Source organism: Nicrophorus vespilloides, unplaced genomic scaffold (genome assembly GCF_001412225.1).
Source record: "Nicrophorus vespilloides isolate i.1.1-1 unplaced genomic scaffold, Nicve_v1.0, whole genome shotgun sequence".
NCBI classification, from domain to species: domain Eukaryota; kingdom Metazoa; phylum Arthropoda; class Insecta; order Coleoptera; family Silphidae; genus Nicrophorus; species Nicrophorus vespilloides.
Window position 1 is genome coordinate 40651 of NW_017096161.1, and position 18118 is coordinate 58768.

An 18118-nucleotide genomic window follows, 5' to 3' on the forward strand; every position below is an offset into this window, starting at 1 on the left:
TATATATATATACTAGTTTTGGTGCGTTATATATTTATTTATTTTTACATAGTGTCATTGGTGTTCTTGTGTGTGAGTGTGTGTGTACTTGCTTGAAAACTGCAAAGTCGAAATACGACAACAAATAACTCGTTAAATCCGATGAAAACCCCCCTTGTGAGATGGATTTTTTGAACTGACTGAACAATCGTTTTCAACGAAGCTGAAAAGTGCGCGCGATGCGATGCTCGTGAAGTGAATTGGTAATTCCGTGATCTCCGTGAAAAAAATTCGAATTTGCCCCCCTGAATGGGCGGATGGGCCGGGCGATGTCTTCACTAGGTAAGAGACATTTGGGAGAACTGAAAGATTATTGAATTGATAAATAACAATCTTCAATGCTGTTGTTCTTTCTCCTTGAACGTAATGTGATGATGCATCCATCTAACCTTACGGACGAACCGAACGCGCGCCATTTCCAACCATTCCCGGTTCACTTTTTTTTTTTGCTTTTCATTTCCTTCTTCCGTTCGTTTTTGTTATCTTAGGCGTAATCATTATTCGGGTGTTCGGTTTCTTTTCCGTGTATTGCATGAACTCTCTTGTTTGTCGAACGTGAAAGTACAAAACTTTCACTTTGAAAAGAGCGCGCGAATATGCGCGTCGTTCGTTCATTTGTTTGTTAGTTAGTTGGTTAGTTACTAGCTGACGATACCGGAAGCGCGCGCGTCCATCCTACTAATCAGGAAGTGTTGTTGTTGCTCAGACCCCCTCCCTCATTTTCCCGTCTCGCGCGAATAGAACACATCCATCCAATTCGACTGTACACTTTTTCTTTTATTTCTTTCCCGCGCTCACTCACTCTCGCACACTCACTTACTTAGTGTACATTATCCCCCCATACGGATTTATATCGCGGGTCATTAACATTTCAACTTTCTCCGTGGATTATATAAATCGCACTTTTTCCTTATACTTCTCCTCCTCCACCGCTACCTTCACTCCTCTTCTCTCCGTACAACGATATGCCGTTTCTTTTTCTAAATTTTTCTTTCTTATTCTCAATAATTTGACGTTTTCCATCTAATTTTTGACGTAGATGTCACTAGTTTGACGTTTTCCTTCTGATTTTTACTATTGATGTCACTAGTTTGACGTTTTTCCATCTATTATTACTTTGTATGATGTCACTAGTTTGACGTTTTCCTTCTGATTATTACTATTGTTATTGATGTCACTAGTTTGACGTTTTCCTTCTGATTATTACTATTGATGTCATTAGTTTGACGTTTTACATCTGATTATTACTATTGTTATTGATGTCACTAGTTTGACGTTTTCCATCTGATTATTACTATTGTTATTGATGTCACTAGTTTGACGTTTTCCTTCTGATTATTACTATTGATGTCATTAGTTTGACGTTTTACATCTGATTATTACTATTGTTATTGATGTCATTAGTTTGACGTTTTCCATCTATTATTACTATTGTTATTGATGTCATTAGTTTGACGTTTTCCATCTAATTATTACTATTGTTATTGATGTCAGTAATTAGACGTATGCAAAGTAACGCGGAAAACGTTCGCACTTCGCGTGCGATTCAAACAAAACCAAGATGAAATTTGTTTTCAAAGTTTCGTCATGGCGACCGCCGCCTTCTCTTCGTCTCGTTGCGCAACTGCAGGAAATCGACTGTTGCTGCGAGAAATGACAAAAAACTAAACCATTTGCAAACTTTTCTTAGAGATTTTCCATTACCATTACCATTTCTCCAACAAAACAAAAAAAAATAGATCAAAAAAAAAACAGATCCGAAACGCAAATGTCTTAGTCTCGTTGTACGCAACCTGTTGCGATACGAACCCTTTAACCTCTTGGGGATGGGGGATGTAAAACCACCATAATTTTCCTTCCGCTTTGCCATCTATTATCTTTCGAATGAACCGCGAAATAACGTCTTCTTTTTTTTGTTCATCCATCTAATATTGGTCATCGTTTAGAATTACGCAACACTGCGGAAATGATGGTCGACATTTTCTATGTTATTATTATTATTAATATTATTTTTTTCTTATTGTTTCGATTCGAACGTTACAACCAAATATTGAACGCGGAAGAGAAAGTATAGGAAATTAAGCGAAGCGAAATATTGCTATTCGTTTTTTTTTTCTTTGCGCTGGTCGCATCGCATTAAAATGGCACAGAGTAGCTGCACTCAGTGACCATGGTTACGATGGTAACTATGGTTACGATTTTCGGATCGAAACATTGTTATATTGTCGTCACTAATTAATGCGTCTGCAGATGCGAACGCATCAAACGACAACGATTAATTGAAAACAATATGCGTTGTTTGATGTTGTTTCATCTATATGCATCTATATTGCATCTAGAGTTTGCTGTCGTCGCGTCGTTCCTGCATTTCGTTGTCATATGACTTCGACTTTACGGTATATTGTTATTAATTGATGTGTCCGCAAATGAGCAGTTGCAAATATATATATATTAAATTCTATAATATAAATCTATAATATAATCTTAATGAAAAGTAAAAGAGACACAGTATAAATTCGTATAGCAAATGACCTATTTCAAACGAAGAAAAAGAGAGTGAGAGTGTTGTTGTGAGTGAAGGAAAGAGAGAGATAGAGAGGTATTATCTATTTTCAACTGAGGCAGAGATTCGAAGATCACGCAGAACGTGAGGAATTTTAGAATGAAATGAAGAGAGTTCCGTTAGATCGCGATAGCTCTGCAAAACAGATCAAAAGAAAAAAAGAGAGGAAAGAATGAAGGTGTTAAACTACTTTCCAAAAGTGCCGCATCCTCCTCCGATGTTTCATCTTGTTTGTTGGTTTTTTTTTAAATCCGTTATTCCTGATGGCAATGAATTTTTATTTGGAGCGAGAGTTACGCGAGTTTACTCGCCGATTAAATCATTCTACGACTTTCTCTTCGAACAACAACTCGACGCTATTGTTTTGTTCTCTCTTTCGTTCGCTTAAAAAATAATTCTAATAATTGTCGATATGTTTTAAATGGAGAGAATTGATTGGTAAAGCAAAAGTTATCTATAGTAAGAATGAGTGCAAGTTCTTACTGCGACAATAGTATTTGGGTCAGTTTGTCAGCGAGTTAAGTTCGTCGATGCATTTGCAGTAGATTCCAGTAGAAAGGCACAGACCGACCGATCTAAGTACGAAGGCAGGGAACGAGAACGTCCTTGCCACAATGCGAATAGAACGAACTTGTCTTGTCTACTATTATTATCATCGTTTACTGATAGTTATTGTTGTTCCAGGAATTATGACCCTTACGCGCACACCGTGTGAGCTCGACAAGATGAGCCTTTTCCAAGACCTGAAGCTAAAGAGAAGAAAAGTAGATTCACGCTGCAGCAGTGACGGTAAGTGATAGTTGCCGGATGTTTTTAAAACACAGTAGTTGGATGTGTGTGTTTGTGTGCAGTAGATGTGCGAGCAGAAAGTCTTAATTTTAGGCATTAAATGTATCCACTTCCAGGCGAATCGGTCGCCGATACAAGCACTTCTTCGCCAGATCTGGTGAGCCCGTCGTCACCGAAGATGTCTGACGTCGTCGGTCCGACTCCTCCGAGTCCGGATTCGACGCCACCATCCTCTTTAACGCGTCAACAACAACAACAACACCATCACCACCACCATCATCATCAACATCAACAACACCACCAGCAGCACCACCACCACCATCAGCAGCAGGATAACTCGATGATGACGTCGGCGACGACGGCTGTTGCGATCACCACCTCGACGACAACGACGACCTCGGATCTAGCATCGAGTCGGCTGCAAGAGTCGGGTGTCTTTGATGGTGGAGGAGGAGGTGGAAGCACCACCAGCGTGATAAGGTTGCTTCCTGTTTCGCGTGCCCAGAGTCCGCCTGTCCGGCCTGCTCCAGCGACAAGCCCGGCGCAGCCACCCAGACCGCACAGTTCGCCCGGAAGACCGGCAAACAGCAGCCCCATCGTGCGGCAAAGTCCACTCATTATCACCCCACCAACCGTCAGTCAGGTATGCATTCACTCACTCACTAACCCTACCTCCACACTCAATTGCACGCTCCACGTTACCGAGTTTGTTTGCTTCACTAATTGCAGGTGCTGCCGGTAACACAACATCACCATCATCAACAGCAACAACAGCATCATCATCATCAACAGCAGCAGCAGCAACAGCAAGCGACGTCACCGAGGCCGATGGGAGGCGTTATATCGAGCCAACAGGCTGCGGTCATACAGAATCAACTGTGGCTGCAGAACTCGCGGATAAACGGCGTCAAACCCGAACTGATCGGAGGCAATTTTAGCAATTCCGTTCTGCTCGACATCAAACCGACGGTGCAGGTGCAGGGAGGAGTAGGCGGAAATGTTGTAGCTACAGCAGCAGGAGCAGGAAACGGAGGTGGTGGAAACACCAGGTCGAATGCGAGCGGCGCTCCTCTCCGACAGACGCCCACCGTGATCATGGGCGAGGCGGGCGGAGTGCGCACGATGATCTGGTCGCAGCCGACGACGCCGCTGCCGCAGACGACGACCATCATAGAACCGCAAATCTATGCGGCGACGACGTCCACGTGGAGCAACAGCAGCAACTCGAATATGTCGACGGGGACGAACCCCGAAGAGAGCGCCGCACAGATGCTCCTCAACTTGGGACAAGACAACAGATCCTCGTCAGGTAGACAGATGGGGACGGCGACATCAGCTGCAACCGGCAGAACGGCGATGCATCATCATCAACACGTCTCCTCGATCAGATCACCGACGTCGACGTCCTCCTCTTCATCTTCGTCGGCGGCTGTAGCGGCAGCAGCTGCTGCAGTTGCTGCGGCCGTCGCAAACACGACATTCACGAATGTGCCTCTGAACATGGAAAGGCTCTGGGCCGGCGATCTTACGCAGTTGCCCGCCAATCAGGCCCTCAATCTGACCTCCTCCTCGAACTCACCCAATCACGGCGGTGCCAACGTCATGTATTCGACAACCTCCAAGCAGCAACAGCAACAGCAGGATTCTAGCGGTGTTTCCAAGCTACTTCCCGGTATCATGAACGATTCGGGTGGTGTTGGTGGAGGCGCCGGGTCGGTGGTACACGACGCTACCGATGATGACGACCAACCGATGATCTGCATGATCTGCGAAGATAAAGCCACAGGTCTTCATTACGGCATCATCACCTGCGAGGGATGCAAGGGTTTCTTCAAGCGAACCGTGCAGAATCGACGAGTCTACACGTGCGTCGCGGATGGAAACTGCGAGATCACGAAAGCCCAACGCAACCGGTGCCAGTATTGCCGTTTCAAAAAGTGCATCGAGCAGGGCATGGTTCTTCAAGGTAAGCAATCAACAACACGATTACAAATTTATTATTATTATTATTGTGATTGCAAATTTATAGCCGTGCGTGAGGATCGGATGCCTGGAGGCAGGAACAGCGGTGCTGTCTATAACCTGTACAAGGTCAAATACAAGAAGCACAAGAAGGCGGCCAACAAGCAGACACAGCAACAGCATCTTCAGCAGCAGCAGCAGCAACAACAGCAGCAGTTGCAGCAGAAGAGTCTCGGCGAGAAGGCCGCGATGTTGGCGACTTCGGTGAAGCTGGAGCAGGCGGCTAACATTCCCTCGCACCTGGTGAACGGCACCATCCTGAAGACGGCCCTCACCAATCCCAGTGAGGTCGTTCATCTGAGGCAGAGGTTGGACACCGCCGTGAGCAGTTCTCGTGACCGCCACTACTCGACAGATTACACGCTCTCGATGATACAGACGCTGATAGACTGTGATGAATTCCAAGATATCGCCACCCTGCAGAACCTCGACGATCTGCTCGACCACAAATCCGATCTGAGCGAGAAACTCTGCCAGATCGGCGATTCGATCGTCTACAAGCTGGTGCAGTGGACGAAACGACTTCCTTTTTACCTGGAGTTACCCGTCGAGGTTCACACCCGTCTCCTTACCCACAAATGGCACGAACTGCTCGTCCTCACCACGTCCGCCTATCAAGCGATCCACGGACAACAGCACCATAATCAACACCAACACCATAATCACCATCACCATAGTAAGCAGCAATCCGTCGATCAGCAGCAAGTCACCACCGAACCGGACTTTACGCAAGAGGTAGTAAATTTTCTGCTTTGTTTTATTTTACTTTACATCTTTTTCATTTTGCACGTTCGTCAACAATAACAGGTCACCACGAATCTGTGCACCCTGCAGAACTGCCTGACTTCGATGATGGGAAGGCAGATCACGATGGACCAGCTGCGTCAGGACGTCGGTCTGATGGTCGAGAAGATCACCCACGTCACGCTCATGTTCAGACGGATCAAGCTATCCATGGAGGAATACGTGTGCCTTAAAGTCATCACCATGCTTAATCAAGGTACAATTCAATTGTTCATTGCGATCTTCTCAATTTCTTAATGTTTACCTTTCTTTCTTTTTTTGTTTATTTGAATGTGCAGCGAGACCTGGTGGAGGCGCCGGTGCGACAGAACTGGAGAATATACAGGAGAGATACATGGCATGTCTGAGGGTTTACACCCAACATATCTGTCCACAGCAACCATCTAGGTTTCAGGAGTTACTAGTTCGATTACCTGAAGTAAGTGCACTTAAATGAACAAGCTAGACACAAACAAACACACATACACATATTACTCCCACTCACTCACTCTCTATTTAACACGTGCCACGTCTTCTTCTGTTTTCAGGTACAATCGGCAGCCGCTCTACTACTTGAAAGCAAAATGTTTTATGTTCCTTTCCTCCTAAATTCAGCAATTCAAAGATAGTACTAATGCGTTTTGTATATCATCTTCATCATTATCATCTCTTCACCAACATCATCGTTATTTCTATTATTATTACAACAACAACAACAACTATTATTACCATTATTATTATCATCATCGCTACTATTCTTCTCAAAACACGAAACAAAACCGAAGCGAATCATCAACTTTGACGGATCGACGTACGTACTTCACAGGTGTTTTTGTTATCTTTATATTTTTGTTTAAATAGCCCTCTCTTCTTCATTTTTTTTTTAATTATTATTATTATTTAAAATACATACACACACACACACATAAACACACACGCGCGCCTGCATATATATATTATCATTATTATTATAAATATTTTATAACGTATTTTTTGTTTTACATATTTTATTGAACTTATAAATGGATATATTTATATACAAATATATATATATACATACATACATTAACAAATGACGCGCGCATAACCTAAAAAAAGAAGTTTTACGAAGAATTATTGAATTATATAAATATATATATATTAAATAAATTTAAAAAAAAACGGAAGAAAAAAAATATGGAAAGATCTATATAGTATTTTTAAGTGATGTACATAAACTAGGCATAATATTTTATTATTATTATTATCATTATTATTATTATTACATATAAGTAAATAAATAAATAATTGACTTTATACAACAAGAGATATACTTGGAAATGAAAAAAAAAAGTAACCATTATTAATTAATTGCATACATTTCTTTGCTTTTTTTTTTAAAAAAAGATATGTTTTTTATTTCATTTCATTCAAACCAGAAATCTGTTTTATTTTGTTGTATTTTTTTTATTATTATTAATTTCTTGATATAATTTCAACATATATTTATTATATTTACCATATAAATATATACAAACACATTTTTTGTTTCTTTTTTTTTCGTTGTTTCAAGTACGTATGTAATTATTGATATATATATAAAAAACAAAAGAATAAACATATTAGCAAAGAAAGAAAGAAAGAAAATGTATGTGTTTGTATATTTATATATGCAATAACCAACAAAACAAAAGTCCAACAAGAAAGAGTTACCATTTTGTTTTTATTTTACACATTCTACAAATGTTATTACTTGATATTTTTTAATATATTATTATTATTATTTTTTATTTCCTGTTTGCTTTTCGTCTCTTTTTCTTTTTCACATTTCTCTCTCTCTCTCTCTCTCTCTTTTACACATGCACATACATACACACATTTATGTCTTTTTCCATTATTTCGTTATTATTATTTTCTCTCTCTCTTTTTCTCTGTATCGGTTTCAATTGTTTGGGTTTCATGTGAAAATACATATTTAAAAAAGAAATTATATGTTACATGAAGAAGAAAAGATAAATATAAATGAAATGAATAATTGTATTCGGAGCATTTCCGAAACGAAAGTCTGAGTGTGTTGCCTTTTTATGCGTATTCGCAATACGCGTCGCCGTTGAATTTGACTGGAAACAAAACAAAAAAACAAAATATAATAAAATCGGAAGAACGCCGCTGCCAACTCTGTATTTCCAATGTTTACTAAAAACAATCTTCCATTCATTCATTGTGATTAACTTTCTTCTTTTACTACAACTTACTACTAACATTCTTCGAGAAGCTTGATCAGATTTTTGTCATCTTAATCTAGAAGTCTATGAATGAATGAAAGAGTCGGTGAAGTTCGGCGGCGACGCAACGGTTTTTGCAATACGTCATATTCTTATACATAGATGTAGCGTGTAGTCTATAGGATCGTACGTAAAATGCGTAAAAACCAAAAGAAAAAGAAGTAAAAAACAATTGCGTTTTATTTTTATGACAAGAAAACGAAAAAAAAAACAATTGATGAAGACTAAGTAAAATATTATTACACTTTACATATATATATATATTGTATAGAAAACAAAAACGAGACAAACGCGAACGGCAAACAAATGATAAACAATTAATTAATTAGACTGTTTTTTTTTTAAATAAGTAGGCTAGGTAGAGGAACCTTTGAGAAAAGACTAATTAAAAAAAAACAAAACTATTTATTTCATCGGAAGCTTCGAGTTGTCAATCAAACTTTCATCGTTACACGCATATTCGATATTCGCGTCACCAGTTTGTTTGTTTTTGTTTTTCTGATACCCATCTAGTGTCATCTCTGTGCATCTTTTGTTTTCAGTCTTATTTCTTTCTCTTCTGTTTTCATAGGCTCGGAATAAGGGCTCTTTGATATTTGCAGTTACCACGTGTACAAAAAAAAATAATGTTATATATATATATGTGTGTGTATATAAATATATGTTAACGTTCCTCGTTTAATTTACACTATGTACACTTTCGTTCGAACGTTTAAGGAAGAGGGATAGAAAGTGAAACAACGCAATCTCGACGCACTCCTTTCGTTAAAGCAGGAAGAAGTAGGCAATTGTTTTATAATACGAAGGGGTAGGTGGAGGAAGGTGATGATGAGAGATCGACTATATTTTTTATTATGTAATCAAGTTCATGGTGTAGTTTGTAAAACTGTAATTTTTGTATGCGTCTAAAAGCTACCTGATGTTGTTTAGTCCCAACTTATGCATTTCTTCTGTTACGAAACAAACAATAACACACGTACACACACACATAAACACATTTATAAGAAAAAGAAAAGGAAAGCAACGCAAATGAATAGAAAGAGTAAATAAACATGTACTTACATTTCCTAATACTATTACTACTATTACTATTATTATCATTTTTATATTTTATTGTATATTATTATTATTATTATTATTGTATATTACTATTGTTATTCTTGCTACTGCTATGATTTCCCACCTTACGAAATGTAAAATATTGCGACAATTGCATTACTTACTTCATCATCTTCGTTCGTTCATGAAAACGTACTTTATTATTAATAGACTGAATGAAAAACAAACGAAACAAAAACAAAACTGCGACATCGTTTGTTTTTGTTTTCTTCCCCTATGTGGGGGGGATCCATTCGAAAACGCAAATCGACTTTCCGTTATTTAATTAATTAGTTTACTATATATTTGTATACACTTATGTTTTTTTTTTTGTCGCAAATCTCTTCCTCTTTCTTCTCCACTTCCTTCTATCTTTTGTCTTTTACTCTGTCTCTTCTTTTTTCCTGATTCTTTTCGTTCAATTTTAGTTCATTTTAATTGTCTAGCATATAGAATTTATTGAGTTACCGTTATTATTATAAGAAAAGTTTATCAAATTTTAAGATTATTATAAAATACAAGAGCTTGTGTATAAATAAAGACTAAAAAATTAAAACGTTTCATTTTGCTTGTTCATTTACGTACGTTTTTTGTCTCCTTTTCTGCGATGATGCGTTTTTATCGCACCGAATCAATATTTTTGAACTTTTGAACTTTTAAATCAAGACGCCGTTGCGCTGCGCCATCTGCAGATAAACGCTGAATACGTAACGTGAAATGTGGATTGTAGCGCCATCTGATGGGATTATGGCTGTCGTCGCAGGTGAAGTTCGTGCGATGATGCTGTCTGCTGCGGCTGTCAAAAAGAACGGTTGAGTTGAAGAAGAAACAGCAGCAGAAGAAGAAAGTAAAAAAAAGAAAGTGAGTGAAGAAGGTTGTTGTGGGTGAAGAACTGCTGGCCAAACACGGTGATATATTCAAGTGGTTGGTGGTAGACGAACGCCAATTGGAGAAAAAAAGAAACCGAATTCGAAGCATTTCGTCGGTGGATTTAAATTGCTGGTGTATCGCAATTCTGCAGCAGTTGCAGCTAGGAAGGAGGAAGTTTCGTTTTTCTTTTTAGTTTTGTTGTCTTCGTCTTCGTTTGTTTATTTTTTTTGGTGCGATAATTGTGGTTCAGTCTGAATATGGCAGACCTGGATAGTTGGATTGAAATAGCGATGGAATGCAAGTATCTGCCGGAGAACGATCTGAAGAAACTGTGCGACATCGTCAGCGACATCCTGCTGGAAGAGTCTAATGTGCAGCCGGTCTCCACGCCTGTCACGATATGCGGAGACATCCACGGACAGGTGGGTGTTGTTTTTGCAATCATCTTGTTCTAAACATGATTGTCAACATCATTTCAGTTCTACGATTTGGAGGAGCTGTTCCGCTGCGGTGGACAAGTGCCAGATACCAACTACATCTTCCTGGGTGACTTTGTGGACCGGGGCTACTACAGCCTGGAGACTTTCACCCGTCTGCTCACCCTCAAAGCCAAGTACCCCAACAAAATTACCTTGCTGAGAGGCAACCATGAGAGCAGACAAATCACGCAGGTGTATGGATTCTACGACGAGTGCTTGACCAAGTACGGCAACGTGAATGCATGGAAGTATTGCTGCAACGTCTTCGATCTGCTCACTGTCGCTGCTGTAAGTCCTCTCTACTGATAGTACAAGTGTTGTTTTTCATGACTACATGTAATATGTATTCTCTTGTAGCTCGTGGACGAGCAAATTTTGTGTGTCCACGGAGGATTGAGCCCCGACATCAAGACCGTCGATCAAATTAGATGCTTGGAGAGGAACCAGGAGATTCCGCACAAGGGTGCATTCTGTGATCTGGTGTGGTCGGATCCGGAAGATCTGAATGGATGGTTCGTCGTCCAACTTTACGAGTCTCTTGCGTTATTGACACTTTTTTTTGTGCTTCGTTTCTCAGGTCCACGAGTCCCAGAGGCGCCGGTTTCCTGTTCGGTGCGAATGTTACGCACGACTTTATGCAGATAAACGGATTATCCTTGATATGCAGAGCCCATCAGTTGGTGCATGAAGGTATTGTTGTTGTTATAAGCATAGAATTAGTTTTTTTTTTTGGCTATAAGACTTGGTGTTGTCTTCATTCACCGAACGAGAGTGATCGATGTTTCACGATGATTTGTTTATCGCAGGCTACAAATACATGTTCGATCAGCAATTGGTGACAGTGTGGTCGGCTCCAAATTATTGTTACCGTTGCGGAAACATTGCGAGCATCCTCGAGTTCCAATCGACGTTCAAGATGGAGCCGAAGCTTTTCAATGCAGTTCCTGATGCGGAACGTGTCATACCTAGTCGGACAGTGATACCCTACTTTTTATAAATTAATTAATTAATATTAATAATAATGTTTGTAGTTTTTAAATTTTTACATATACATCTACACAACACATACTACACACACATTACAAAACGTGCATACATATTATATTTACTAGTATCGTAATAATACGTGTGTGTCTGTCTCTGTGTCGGCCAGACGCCAGCCTTGTTGTCTGCTATTTCCTATTCGAATCCTTTATAATATTTTTTGTTATTGATAACGTTACTTCTTTCCATATTATTGTTATAGAGTGAAATATGAAAACCATTGAAGCTAGTCTCTGCAGAAATACGAGTGGTGATTGATGCATTAAATTTTTTTAAAAAAATAATATATATTTATATATGTGTATCGTTGGATAATATTTCAACAAACACACAACAAAAAAAAATGAATATTAGTAATTATAGTTTACATACTTATGTGTGTATGTCAGAGAGAGAAAGAAAATAATTAAAATATAAGAAATAATAATGATTGGTAGTAAAGTTAGTTGGAGGAAGGTTCGTCCTCGAAGACGAGAGTGCTTCGGCAAAGCGGGCAAGCCATCTTCTTGTCGTTGTACGTGTCCAGGGTTTTATTCACGCCGAATTGATTATTGCAGTTCATGCATTTGTAGAGATTGAGCTCCTCGGGCGGTTTATTCTCGATGATCGTATTCAATGTGTCCTGCAACCGTTGAAGTTCCTCTAAGTCCTCGAAAATGTACTGCCTCTGCTTCCCGTCACTCTTGTACGTGTCGAAGTGCACCTGCAGACAATCGTCACCGAGTCGTTCGCAATGCAGCACCGTCTCCGACTGCCACCTTCCGCGCTCCTTGCCGTTGTCCGATTCTCGTTCGATAATGTGCGTGCTGGTGACGATAACGAACACCGGATCGCTCTGCCCCTTGATCGTTACCAAATAAAGGCTCTCCTCGCCTTCACCCAAATCCTCCTCTTCGTCGTCATCATCTGGATAATCATCGTCATTCTCTTCGTCCTTTTCCAAATTCTGCGTTTCGTCGTCTGCGTAACCGTCGGTCGCCGTTTCGTAAAGCAGGTTGCCCTCCTCAGCGGAAACGTAAACCTCGGCGGATGTCTCTATCTTTGTGCTGCAGTTGCTGCTTTTATCTGCTGCCCGTGCCGAAGTCGATTGTCTGCCGTAAAGGAGACCACCGTCTCGCTGCGGATGCATCAGGTCTGCCTTGATAAGGATGTCGGCCGAGCCGTAAGGCGTCGACATTTTCGGAAAGGACAACTTGTCCATGCCGAGCACGTCCTGGACGAGGGAGCCCGCTTGATCGTACAGCCACTTCTCGCCGTACTGCTCCCTCAGCTGCTCGATCTGCTTCTTAGTCTCCAGATGTTCGAACGACGTGACGAGCGACGAAACCGAGGCTAAGCTCTCGTTTCCGACGATATCACGCTGCTCTTCGTGTTCTCCGTCGATCATGCCCTCCGACGCACCGGGCATGATCGTCGCGTTCCTTGCCGTTGCCGTCTTTCGCGGTCTGCTGCCGTCGCGTTCTCCATCGACCGCTGTCTTTCGAATCGTAGTCGATGTTGGGATGCGACGCGGATGCAACGATCCTACAAGCTTGCGTTCTGTCTTCGAAAGACCTCTACCGTCGAACACGAAACGTACCGTCGCCGTATTCAAATGGAGACAGCTGGCAGTCTTGGCGCGGTGCTGGGGATGGAAACTCAGCGGATTTCCAGACAGGTTGAGCCATTGCAGCGTCGCGAGATTGGCCAACGGCACCAGCGATTTGTGCTCTATCAAACAGTTCTCGCTCAGGTCCAGCTCCGAGAGGTTCAGCAAGGACGATACCCCGTTCAAATCCTCGATGAAATTGTTTCGCAATATTAATATCTGAAATAAACAAATCATTTCATTTTCAACATTACTACTACTAGTTACACCTTACCTGCAACCTGTTGCACAGCTGTCCACCAAACGACGGTACAGCCGTCAGCTTGTTGTAGCCCAGATTGAGATGCTTCAAATTGTCCAAACAGTTCAGGGGCTTCGCATCCTGAATTACGTTGTGACTCAGATCGAGTACCCTCAGCTGAGGCGCTAACGCTATGCTCTCATCGATGGAACGTAATCCGTTGTGACTGAAATTCGCTTCCTTCAGGTTCAACCAGTTCGCCCCTGGGATGTTCATGTTATCGGCGCCGCATCTCTGCAGGACGTCGGACAGCTCACAAATGCTCCTCGAACAATTCAATTGCTGCAACTTGCAGCGTAACCTCTTCAATCCCACGACGACACCGACGACGTCGATCTTGCACAGCTCGAGCATCTGCAGATCCTTGAATCTGTCGAGATGGACGAGCGACTGACGTCGTCCTCCTCCCTCTGCTTCCGCCGCGACGTCAGCTGTTACCTTCAGACGTCGCGTAAACTGCACAAAGTCGTGCAGGAACATTCGATCCGCGACCAGTGTTTCGGACGAGGCTGATCTTCCTCCAGGTCCCGTCAACACATTGAACGACGACGAGCCGTGCATCTTCATCATCATCGTCTGTGGACCATCATCGCCGTCGTCGTTGATGAGTATATCGAAAGAATCGTTCAGCAACTGCAGCAGATCCGCACTCAAAATCATTTTGCTCGTTCCGTTCAGAATTCGATCACCGTGATTCCTCAACACATCCGCCAACCTCTCTATTCGCGTGTTCTCCTCCATATCGCATCAACAAGAAAAACAATAACAATTACGACTGCTACAATAGCACAATTCTAGACATCGACGAAGACACCACCAACACGTCAATGTCAATATCATATGTTTTCCTTTGTTATTGTTTACAATTCTTTCAGCGACAACTTCAGCTGGCTGCTCTACAATCATCCACCCATTACCTAAAGATTGGATCACTTTTTTGTACATCCATGATGTGCAAAATATACAATACAATAAAGAAATAATTATAGATATAGTTGTACATATATCTTCCAATGTTGGTGCAAATAAATATTGTATGAAAAGTGTCGTCACACGTTACTCAGATATGGGTATGCAACACAATATACACTATTCATTTGGTTCATAAAGAACGATATATTGAATTATTTCATCAACTGCACAGTGTTCTATTATCGTACATTTACTGACGACACACAATTGTGACGACGACAATCTGCGTACACATTCACGATGTTGACCAATTCGAACTTGACGATGTATAAATATAATCAGCTGATGTGTAAACAAAGTGGAGCAAACACGTTATCATCATCGTTAGGGCTATTATCTATTATTGTTATTATTTATCTCAGGTATGTAGGTCTCGTACTAATGTCAAACATTGAAATGTACTTTGAATTTACATGACGAATCTGAAATTGTCATTGTTTTTTTTAGGCCAAAAGCGCGAGCGATAAGTGGGGTGGGGAGAGGAGAGGGATTGGGTGATTTCAGCCAAGAAAATAATAACAGCTGCCGTCAGTCCGTCCGTCCCTAGGATGTCGAGATCTAAGGAATCAGATGAGAAGTCGAACTGCAGTCGTACTCAATTTGTATTGTAGTGCTTATCGATGTCAGATTACGGAGCAGAGGAGTCTTGGCGGTATGTACGAAATTGTTGCGACGTTGGATTTGAAATTGAAAGCGTAATGATGATGATGCAGAGAATCCTGCGACAGCAGTGACGTCATGCAGAAGGAGCTGGAAGATCTGGCGAAACTGTTGCGGGCAGACGGAACTCATGTCCTTGATGACACTTGCAAACTTTCGCTCTCCGCGTCACTACTCCGCAAAATCAATAACAGGTCGAACATTCTGCAGCAGCAACAGCGACGCTGGCGTCGTGAGATGCCCAGCGCCGATTTCCTGTGCGATTTCATGCGACGCACCCGCGCCTTAAAGCTGTGCGATGACGACTGTCACGGTTCAAACGACGAAGGCGATGAGGAATTCGTCGACCTGCGGCTCTTCGACAACTTGCGACTGCTCGAGTTACATCGACTCAGTGTGTTGACCGTCAAGGGTCTGGAAGCGTTGCGGTCGCAGATCGAGTACGTCAAGTGCGTGCGGAGCGTGAACGGCGGCGGTGTTGGTGGTGGATTGCAGGAGATGCTCGAAGGCTGCGGTGCTGACAAGGCCACTGGTTACGCTTGGCGCGCACTCCGCGGGGCTGTCTTCAGACACAACCGTTTGGTAAAACTGGACGGAAGCTTGCGACTCGCGCCCCACCTCGAATCGCTGGACGTCAGCTACAATCGCATCGGCGACAACATCGGACCGCTTATTTGCCTGCCGAAATTGAAGCACCTCAATCTCGCCAACAACCGTATCGCCTCTCTGAAGACGCTAAGACTTACCGTCGATCTGCAAGTCCTCATATTACGGAACAACCTGATCGACGACATAGAGCAGCTCTCTGGACTCGACGGTCTCCGTGAGCTGGACCTCCGTTGCAACTGCCTCTGGGATTTCGATTCGCTCCTGCCACTCTCAAAAATGCCGTCCTTGCGTCGTCTGTCTCTTCTCGGGAATCCTCTCAGCTGCGATCCCAACTACCGCTCGAAGACCTGCCGCTATCTCAATGTGAGCCGCATACGCACTTTGTCATCACCACCGCCTGACGATGACGTCCTGCTGCTCGACGATCTTCGTCTTAATGAACAAGAGCTACAGAATATAGGCAGCTATGTGCCAACGATACCGTCCTCTTCAAGTCAATCGCAATGCGTTGAACAAGCATTTGATGATGATGATGATATAACTGCGGAGGAACACGAGGAGAGTTCCGTTCTCGGTGGCGGCAGATTGCGCGCGGCTCTTCTGCTCGATCTGCAGATTCAGATGCAGGACAGCGGTTTCGTGGCCGATCAGAGACCCGTGTCGCCCTCACAAAGTATCGGTAAGGATAACAATAGACGCTCGCTCGCGCCTTCACTTTCTTATATTCACGTTGCACGCAGGATCTGTCGGATCATTGATGCTCGAGCACGAGCCACTGATGCTTAGGACGAACCGATATTCCGGAAGCGACATTGAAATTTTAAGTAATCCGAGCCAAAGCAGCATAGAGGTTCTGCAGCAGCCTATGGTGGCCATCCCACCGAACCATCTACAGAGACAACATTTCTCGTGACTCGTCTTTCCTCTGCGCTTTTCCTTCCACCGGTGTTCAAATCCTCTCACCATATAACGAAAACAACTTTCAACCACGTAACCGCTCTTGTGTCTACACCATCTTTATTTATATCATTTACTTACTACGTGAGAAAGAAAGAGGACTGAACAGGCAATAATTATCGAGCCAGCCTTAATATTGTACCTTGTCTATTATTATACATCATGTTTACAAAAATGTATTTTTTTTCATTTCCCATATAATAAGTAAATCGAGTCTTCTACAAATCACAGGTTAGATTACGTTAGGTTAGGTTTTCGAACGATAATTTTTTTTTTCAACATTGAACACGAATTGCAAGAAAATGACAATGGTTACAATTCGAACAATAAGAATCTGTTGAAGCCTGAAACTAAATTAGAGTACTCAAACCAGGGGGACCAAATTTCTACAATAACATTTTCGGTTAGCTTGGGTTAAGTTAAGCGTCGATGATGTAATTATCTTAAGGGGTTGTGCAAAACTATCGCTAAGTATACGCGCAGTTCCGGAATGATACGAGGTCTCTTCTAACACCCTTGTACTGAATCGGTGAGACTCCGATTTGAAAGCTGTAGTCTTCTCACATGTTATCCCCTGATCTCGATAACTCAGGATAGTTTAGATCAGTGATTCCCAAAGTGGTCTATATCTAAAGTGGTCTATAAGTTTGGGAACCTCTGGTTTAGATAAATCTTCAATTAATAAAACCAGTGCCTGGGCAAATTGTGTAATATGCGCATGCCATATGAAGTGTGTGTGTAGTGGAAAAGAGAAGAATTATTTTAACATTTATTGCTTCAATATTGCTGCATATTTGATAATTAGTTCATTGTAAATAGATGCAATTTATAATTTATGATAGATACAATTGAATATCTAGTTTGATTGATGTTTGTACGCGTCTACACTGAGGGATAATGATTGGTGTTGAGTTGGTTGCCTAAAGTCACGATCGAATTGCAATTTTAATCACGCATAGTTAAACAATTGAATGCGTTTGAAATCGATGGTTTACGGAAAATATTGAAATAGAAAATCGATGCCGGCGGTCATTTCTATCGCGCGTTTGCTTACATAACGAGAAATTAGTAATTATTGTT

General features: G+C 41.8%; 4 protein-coding genes across 4 annotated transcripts; 3 read left to right on the forward strand and 1 right to left on the reverse strand.

Annotated features, from left to right (window-relative positions):
* The first annotated feature begins 145 nt into the window (after positions 1-145).
* LOC108569839 (hormone receptor 4) lies at positions 146-7054 on the forward strand. The gene is made up of 9 exons (XM_017931547.1): positions 146-321; positions 3287-3391; positions 3508-4025; positions 4280-4341; positions 4453-5357; positions 5421-6148; positions 6221-6413; positions 6496-6635; positions 6745-7054. The coding sequence occupies exons 1-9, from the start codon at positions 297-299 to the stop codon at positions 6823-6825; spliced, it is 2757 nt and encodes a 918-aa protein (XP_017787036.1). The 5' UTR covers positions 146-296; the 3' UTR covers positions 6826-7054.
* Positions 7055-10342: 3288 nt separating this feature from the next.
* On the forward strand, positions 10343-11979 carry LOC108569842 (serine/threonine-protein phosphatase 6 catalytic subunit). Its single transcript, XM_017931550.1, has 5 exons — positions 10343-10850; positions 10908-11195; positions 11265-11419; positions 11485-11597; positions 11714-11979. The coding sequence occupies exons 1-5, from the start codon at positions 10686-10688 to the stop codon at positions 11902-11904; spliced, it is 912 nt and encodes a 303-aa protein (XP_017787039.1). The 5' UTR covers positions 10343-10685; the 3' UTR covers positions 11905-11979.
* A 330-nt stretch (positions 11980-12309) lies between these two features.
* Positions 12310-14887, reverse strand: LOC108569840 (serine/threonine-protein kinase 11-interacting protein-like). Its single transcript, XM_017931548.1, has 2 exons — positions 13814-14887; positions 12310-13758 (listed from the first exon to the last, which is right to left on the reverse strand). Exons 1-2 carry the CDS (start codon positions 14579-14581, stop codon positions 12394-12396), a joined length of 2133 nt encoding a protein of 710 aa, XP_017787037.1. The 5' UTR covers positions 14582-14887; the 3' UTR covers positions 12310-12393.
* A 199-nt stretch (positions 14888-15086) lies between these two features.
* LOC108569841 (serine/threonine-protein kinase 11-interacting protein-like) lies at positions 15087-17213 on the forward strand. The gene is made up of 4 exons (XM_017931549.1): positions 15087-15174; positions 15260-15464; positions 15526-16760; positions 16822-17213. The coding sequence occupies exons 2-4, from the start codon at positions 15433-15435 to the stop codon at positions 16992-16994; spliced, it is 1440 nt and encodes a 479-aa protein (XP_017787038.1). The 5' UTR covers positions 15087-15174; positions 15260-15432; the 3' UTR covers positions 16995-17213.
* The last annotated feature ends 905 nt before the right edge of the window (positions 17214-18118 follow it).

Coding starts and splice junctions, on each gene's coding strand:
- LOC108569842 (XM_017931550.1), top strand. CDS start 10,686: ATGGCAGACCTGGATAGTTGGATTGAAATAGCGATGGAATGCAAGTAT. Junction 10,851..10,907: donor GCGGAGACATCCACGGACAG/GTGGGTGTTGTT, acceptor ACATCATTTCAG/TTCTACGATTTGGAGGAGCT. Junction 11,598..11,713: donor CCATCAGTTGGTGCATGAAG/GTATTGTTGTTG, acceptor TGTTTATCGCAG/GCTACAAATACATGTTCGAT.
- LOC108569839 (XM_017931547.1), top strand. CDS start 297: ATGGGCCGGGCGATGTCTTCACTAG. Junction 4,342..4,452: donor AATTTTAGCAATTCCGTTCT/GCTCGACATCAA, acceptor GTCGAATGCGAG/CGGCGCTCCTCTCCGACAGA. Junction 5,358..5,420: donor GCAGGGCATGGTTCTTCAAG/GTAAGCAATCAA, acceptor GCAAATTTATAG/CCGTGCGTGAGGATCGGATG.
- LOC108569840 (XM_017931548.1), bottom strand. CDS start 14,581: ATGGAGGAGAACACGCGAATAGAGAGGTTGGCGGATGTGTTGAGGAAT. Junction 13,759..13,813: donor AGCTGTGCAACAGGTTGCAG/GTAAGGTGTAAC, acceptor TGTTTATTTCAG/ATATTAATATTGCGAAACAA.
- LOC108569841 (XM_017931549.1), top strand. CDS start 15,433: ATGTCAGATTACGGAGCAGAGGAGTCTTGGCG. Junction 15,465..15,525: donor GGAGCAGAGGAGTCTTGGCG/GTATGTACGAAA, acceptor ATGATGATGCAG/AGAATCCTGCGACAGCAGTG. Junction 16,761..16,821: donor GTCGCCCTCACAAAGTATCG/GTAAGGATAACA, acceptor CGTTGCACGCAG/GATCTGTCGGATCATTGATG.